Source organism: Elaeis guineensis, chromosome 6 (genome assembly GCF_000442705.2).
Source record: "Elaeis guineensis isolate ETL-2024a chromosome 6, EG11, whole genome shotgun sequence".
Taxonomy (NCBI): Eukaryota; Viridiplantae; Streptophyta; class Magnoliopsida; order Arecales; family Arecaceae; genus Elaeis; species Elaeis guineensis.
The window spans coordinates 107,769,231-107,776,636 of record NC_025998.2 but is presented as its reverse complement, the minus strand read 5'-3'; the positions used below and the strand labels follow the sequence as shown (position 1 = coordinate 107,776,636).

Here is a 7,406-nt window from a genome sequence, read left to right as displayed (position 1 = left end):
GTTAATTAATATTATACAAATAATTAATTAAAAATAGTAAATAAAAATAAAAAAATAGAACATAATTTTTATTATTTAATTATAACTATCAAAATTATATACTAAAATTAAAATAATTAGTAATAAAATTTAATAATATATGATTGATAGTATATTTAAAAATATATATAAATAATATAAATAAAAAAATAAAGAAATATTATATTTTTGTTAAAAAATAATAAGGGATGATTTTGTCAATATAAAAATCTATCCATTAATGCTCCATCCATATTTTCTTGCATGACAACTTCTCTCCTTTCATCCATTTTTGTTGTAACTTTCAATCTTCTATCCATTTTTTTATGACCCCAACCAAACACAATATAAATATAAGAAAGAATGGACAGAAGATTTATCCATGCTCTCTTTCATCCATCCTCCGTTCTCCAATTCATCCTCTTCCAAACCATCTTTCTCCAAGAGGATAAGACATGGCACTTTTCTACCCCGTCACAACCTCACAGGGCCCAAGCTTGCAAGTAGAAAAGCCACATCTGGGCCTTGGAAGTAGAAAAGCCACGTCTTATGAGGGATGCAGGCCCACCAGCCCATTCAACATTGCTTAAACATACGAAAATAAACTAAAATAAAAGAAAAAACAACGATGGTTGTTAATTTGTTAAAAGACAAGAAAGGAAAAGCTTGCTGGGCCCATGTTTAATAGAAAGGAAGAAAAAGCCTGCCCGGCCGGTCCAAGACCGGTCACCCTCCACTCCCAACCGGTGGAGAAAAATGAAGGATTGAAAACGATGGCAGCGAGCACCAGGGAAAGCGAAAGGTAGAAGTTGGGAGGAAAAAAAGCGCCCCTCTCTGCACTTTCTTTTCACACAAAGGGCCCCACGCTACTAATGGAGATGTCACGGCTTGTTGGGGCCCGGCCAGCATCTAATCTAATATATATTTTATAGATAGATAGATAAGGGTAGTAGATAGATTGTTGTCCAAGTATTGGCCTCACGAAAAGGGAAGGACAGGAAATGAGGAGGTGTCGCTTTCACCATAGCCACCCCTAGGTTCAGAAACAACAAAAAGAAAAGAAAAGGGAATGTAAGAATCATCTGGTCTGAAACCACGGGAGAAAGGGAAAAGGTTTCACTAACCTCGCTCCATGAAGAAACTTTGCCGACACTTAACTGCATGATTTCAATCACTATATCATAGAAGGTAGAGTGGAATTGAAAAGAACTTAAAAGTGAAAACAATAAAAGTACCATATGTACTGATCGATTGCATTTTGTATATAAGATAAGATGGGATACTAATGCCTAAGTAAGAATGTTTTCGGTCCTTTTCTCACTAACCTCATTAAGCCGCTAACCCTCCAATGAGCATCTGGCCAGGTCTGGATTAGGAGAGGAGGAAGAAGAAAAAAAACTGAGACTCAGGAAGAGAGAGATGTTGTTTCCAAATGAAGGGGAAGAGAGGGAGCAGCTTTAGCCAGTACCTCTCAATTTTTCATCAAACCCTACAGGAAATGAGAATAGAAAAGAACAAGTCATCATTCATTACCAGTTTACCATCACCAACCCCACAATGTCCGGTCGAAGTAAAAACAAAGCCAAGCAAAATCTTTGTACACCACATCAAGATCACTCCATTCTATGGTAGTAGAAACAGTAGCAACTCAAAGAGGAATCCACAATCATTGAAAAGAGATCTTAAAACTTGGTACTCAGAAAACAGAAATGCCTGTGGGACTACTAAGAAACTCACAATCACCTAACTCAAATCCCGGTCAGCTTTCCTCCTTGCACCCAGAAGAAAAATTAGTCCAAAAGGATGGACTTTTTTGTCTAGAGCATTAGAACAGCAAGAGATCAAGAGCAATAACCCAGGGAAATGTGGACCTGAAAGCATCAAGCCAATGAACCTAACATATAACACAATTCATTCCATCCATCCATGGAGAAACTTCAAACAAACATCTTGGAGTGATTTTTCTCTCAGTAGTTCACAATGCAGCAACAAAATATCCCAATTTATGGAATGAAGCTTACCATATATACTTCTATATGCCAAAAAAAAAAAAAAAAAAAAAAAGAAAAGGAAGAAGTAAGAAAAAGAAGACTTATTATAATTCTCATATTTCTGCAACGTATCACTAAGAGCATATATTATACACAATCCTTTCTCCAAACAAGGACTAGTTTCCATGAAAACCCACCAATGCCGGTGCCTTACCACACCAACACGTGCACTACGGGCTTCAGGAATCCACAACAAAAGTCTCTCCTTTTCCACAACCCAAAGAAACGATCTTGTGACAATGGGTCAGTTCCATACCTCATTCATTTGTGTGCATCGATCACCCAGAACAATTGGACAACCAAAAGGAGTAATTGACACACTAATCTCGGAAGATGATGGTGTCGGCGATCTCGAGCAGGGGATCGAGGCAGTCGGGCGAGAACTTGCGGGCAAAGAGGTAAGAATAGGTGGAATTGGACTTCCTCAGCTCCCTGATGAGATCGCCGGAGATCTCCGGCGGGCGATAAGTGTGGGGGTGGCCCCCGACGCTGCCAGTCCAGTTGACACGAGTGAGGGTGTAGTGAGTGCAGCCACTGGGGTCTTGCATATCAAGAAGGGTGGGGAAGTAATGCTCCTCCGGGTAGCAAGAATCCTTCATGGATTTGAGGCACGGCATCCGGAACTTCTTCCAGAGGCGGCGGTCCCGGACGACAAGAACGGCGTGGCGCCTCGCCAGAATGAAGAACTGGGAGCCTAAGCGGAAGCGCTCGAAGGGTACCTCCGGCAGCATGACGTTCCTGCCGCGGGCGTTGTAGCGGTCCCGGAGAATGGGATCACTAGAGAGGATCTCGATGAAGCTGCGGTGGCGGCGGCGGAGACGGCCGCCGGAGGTGGAGGAAGGGGGCGCCCCGGCGTCGGTGAGGAGGGCGTGGTAGACGAAGCGGAAGGAGTGGAGAGGGATACAGTGCTGGGAGACGAGGGCGAAGAAGGCGTTGGCACGGTCGTCTAGGAGCGCCGCCGCGAGGAGGCGGCGGGCGGCGGAGATGAGGGTCGGTGCGGCGCGCTGGGTAGCTTTGGCCGGGATGAATCGCCCGCGGAACGACGGCGTCGGCGGGAGATGGAGGCGGGCGGCGGGGTCGGCGTGGACGTAGACGTTCATCAGCCGACCGTGCCCCTTGAAGAACTTCTCCCACAAGGGGGCGAAGGAGAGGTCGGAGTCGGTGAGGAAGAGGAACGCGATCTTGGGCGGCGACGGTGGGCGGCGGCGGATCCCGGTACCGGCGCCGCCTCCTCCGCCGCCGTCGGAGGCGAGGGTGGCGCGGCGGAAGAGGGCGAGATCGTCCATCTCGTCGGGATCCGGGATGCTCGGGAGCGTCTTTGGGGGCAGAATCCGGGGAACAAGAAAGAAGAGAAGGGGAAGCGATAACAGAAGAAGAAATGAAAGAATAAACGGCGATTTCGAGAGCATTTTTGGGCCAAATCCCTCGACCTCGCTCACAATTTCTCCAACCCAATAAAAAAAGTTTCGAAAAACCGATAAAAATCGAAACCTAGGGGATTAGGGTTTTACGGGGAGAAGAGGGCAGTGGAGATCGAAGGAGAGAGACACGGATCTCTTTGTTGCGGTCCAACATATCTCGATTTTGGGATCAAAATTGGATATTTTTTAGGGGTTGGAGATGGGAGAGAAGGGGAGCCGGGCGGGGCGGGAGATGGGATTGAGGGCGAAAGGAGCGAGCCAGATTCGCTTGACCCTTTCCTCAATTCCTTTATTTCCCTTTTTTTTTTTTTTTTTTTTTTTCTTTTTTTTTTTTTTCATTGTTTTAAAATGACAGGAATGAGACTTGCTGAATTGTTTGTGGTGCGGTTAGCGTATTACGGTTTTTCTTTGATTTTGGGCCGTCAAATGGCAACTCCGAAGCTCCGATTCTCCAACAAATTAACGGATTATAATGTCACTTATTTGTGAGAAAGATAGAGATCATATATTTTTGGACGGTTTGTGATCTTGAGAACTAAGAAAATACAGTTGGATCTCAAGGAATACATGTGAGTAGGATTCAAGTCGTGTCTTTCGCATGCAATCTACTTAGATGGTACCTTGTGTGTACAACTTTCTCCATTCATATATGTGTCTGGATCTCATAACGATCATTGCATTTGTCCAAAGGAAGATGTATTCTTCTTTTGCATGAAAGATAAAACCCCTATCTATCTTGGTATTTCTAATTGTTTAGAAGAAAAGAAAAATAATTATTGAAGAAGGACAAATGCAAGGAAAAAGGGGATAGGAAGGTGGCACCCGGCAAGAAAGTCAGGCTTATTTAGTGGGCTTTAAGAAGTTATAAACATGCTTTTAATGTTTCTAATTATATAATACCTAGGTGTCTTCATCTATATTCTGAAGGAGGCAGGCTTCCGCAGAATGTGTCTTCCTCGTAAAGAAAATGAATCTGTGGGCCTCACAAGATCAGATATTATAATTATTTTATAGAAAGTATGGTTATAAATGGATTGTTTTTGTATTAAAAAGATCTTGGAATACATTAGATGTCCACCCTATAATATCTTTGTTATGAATCCGTGCATCAATGAGTTTTCAAAGAAAATATATTCTATTGATTTGAAGGAGAGATTGGACAAATCGCCCTGTTCAATTGCGTTAATGCAATATTTGGTTGAAAAAAATTGAGCTCTGAAACGGAGAAGTTTTATTCCTATTCCTATTCCAAGAGGGAATGAGATTTCCTAATTTCCTAAAATTCTATCTCAACTTTTATTTATTTAGATTCCAATCCTAACCCAACACCTTGAAAAATATGACTATTCCAATAGTTATTTCAATCTATTTTGATTTTAATTTTGATTGCAAACTAAATGCACCCTAAGATTTGATCACATTCTACCATTTAAATGATGATTGTTTGACTCAAGTGTTTGATTTCAATGGAACATGTTAAAATACTTACTATTGGGTCGAAGAATGGGCTTACTAGCTTAGCAGCAAAGTGCTATACCACAGGGTTAAATCAAATTTCACTTTATCAAAATGAAGTAACTGTTTACATGACTCAAAACTATTTCTACCCATAAAGAATATTGCCCTCTTCTAATACACTTACAACTAAGATTTAAAATTTCATAGAATAGAACTGTCTTAATTTTTCTATGGAATGGGATAATATGATGTCCTATCCTATCTCGATCCTTGGGAGAAAAGATATCAGAAGATGTACTTATTGGAATACTAGAACAATGGTGGGATAATCTTATTGTGTGACATTCTATGACATATTTTTAAAATGCTATACTAGAAAAATCTTATATTGCTATAAAGTATTTTACTTCATAAAATATATCGCGGTAAAATTAGAATTGAAAATCTAATAAAATCACTAAATGAAACAAATTAGTGGATTTATAATTTGATTTAAGATATTATTGAAATAATCTTTAGCCACAGATTGAAGGAGCTCTTCTATTTCCAAGACCCTCAGGCATTCATCTGACTACTCCCAAGCGGCCATATTCTTTTGAATAATGACCATATTTTTCTCAATAAAACTTTCACGTTTCTTCCTTGTTGAACTTCATTCTTTCTATTTTTAATGATTGATCCATTCTATGCGACGAGAAGTAAATTAAGAGTTTCTTTAGACTTTATGAGTGTTGGGAAAGATTTCCGACCATCGTCGGAGAAGGCTGGAGCTGAACGGGAGCTATCGGAATAATGTCTTCTACAAAATAAGTCCCGATCGGAGATAGCTCCGACGGAGATCCTCTGACGATTAAGTCAGGAATAATACCTCCTACAAAATAAGTTTCGATCGGAGATGCCTCCGACGGAACCCTCTGACGATCAAGTCAGGAATCCGAGAAGAAAGAGAGGGAGAAAAAATGATAAAGTAAGAACTTTTGACCAGCCAATGAGTGCATACTTTGGGGTCCCCTTGCTTACCTCTACTTATAGAGGAGCCATGGTTAGAAAGATTAGATGGGAGGTCATTCCATCCACATCTTACTTGTATGGAGCTATATAGGATATTTTCTATAGGCCCGGATGGCGGTCACATTTTCAATCTGGCATGCAATTGACCATGAACAAGGCGGTGATGTGACACGGGCTCTACTGGAGCATAGCTAATAGGTAGAGCGACGGGACAAAAAGGCAATTTGGCAGAATTAGACAAAAATGAATGATTGAGACTTCTCCCGATTTGGTCCCTCATAGGGGATGGTTACCTGATGTTTGATCTTTCTCCGGAATAAGTGGTTAGGCATTCGGGATTGCCCTCACTATTAAGATATCGGGGAGCGATTAGAATGAAGATTGATTAAGTTATCGAGATCCACTCATCCACAGCCAGCAAGCCCTCTGGGTTGGCAGTTGGGTTATGGTCTAAAGGCTGAGATCGGATAGATTCCAGGTGGGGGAACATGCGTCATTGGTGCGAACGATCTCTAGCTCGAAAAAGTCAGTTGGAGCTGAGTGGAGATTGTCTGCGTGGGGGAACCTCTTTGGAACCTCCCTCTTGTCTTTACTCGTGGAGGAGCTTGTGAGTGAAAAATTAATGAAGGGTCAATCCTCCTTTCATGTCTCTGACATGTTAGATCGCATGACTAGGGACTTTGGTGGTGGGCACTACTCGATGCCCCTGGCGTCATCCTTGAAGTGGCCTGATTGGATGCGATCCCACTTAATGTGTATCTGGCCTTTTAGAGAGACATGGCTTACTGTAGAGAGAGATGTGATCGGGCAGGCCTATTTGGAGGTTGACTTTTGCTGGGAGAGTTTATAATAGTCACTGGCGCAACAGGTGATTAGGAGTAAACATCGGTCAAAGATCTTGAAGGTATACTTCTAGAATCAAGATGCCTCTTGGAGCGGCGTGCGATGTTTGGAAGACATCTGGGTTAGCAATTTGGGACTCGGTTGTGGCAAGGATCAGCCACTAGAGCCAAGGCAATTGGCTGAGGCCAGGATCGGCTCCATAGATGACTGAAATGCTAAATAAGTATTGGCAAGATCTGATGTGGGGCTTATAATCAGACCACATTAGATGACTTTTCAAGTAAAATATCCCATGTCTGCCATAAAGACGATATAGGCGGGGATCGACCCTATTCCGACATTGGTGAGAACATGCTCCAATCCCAAATTTGGTACCCCCCAACATATGCCCTCTACTTTCGAGTCCAAAGCCTAGGTGGTTCGGAGGATGGGAGTACAATAAATGATGAGTTAAGAGCACGTATTTATTTGAAGTGGGAATGACGTCTGTTCAAAAAAGCGACCATCGCACCATCTGATAATTAATGGGAGGAGGGATTGGTTTCCATGGGACTCGAAGGGTGGCACGCTCCATTTTCAGAGCTCCTCATCATAGACCATACCT

The 7,406-nt window shown here is 42.2% G+C and overlaps 1 protein-coding gene and 1 long non-coding RNA gene across 2 annotated transcripts; both read right to left on the bottom strand.

Moving 5' to 3' along the window:
* Window positions 1–682: 682 nt before the first annotated feature.
* Window positions 683–1,756, bottom strand: LOC109504960 (uncharacterized). The gene is made up of 3 exons (XR_012142152.1): window positions 1,344–1,756; window positions 1,143–1,175; window positions 683–1,051 (listed from the first exon to the last, which is right to left on the bottom strand). It is a non-coding gene; the product is annotated as an uncharacterized lncRNA (long non-coding RNA).
* Window positions 1,757–2,095: 339 nt separating this feature from the next.
* LOC105033072 (glycosyltransferase BC10) lies at window positions 2,096–3,755 on the bottom strand. Its single transcript, XM_010907726.4, has one exon. It carries the CDS (start codon window positions 3,476–3,478, stop codon window positions 2,390–2,392), a length of 1,089 nt encoding a protein of 362 aa, XP_010906028.1. The 5' UTR covers window positions 3,479–3,755; the 3' UTR covers window positions 2,096–2,389.
* Window positions 3,756–7,406: the final 3,651 nt, after the last annotated feature.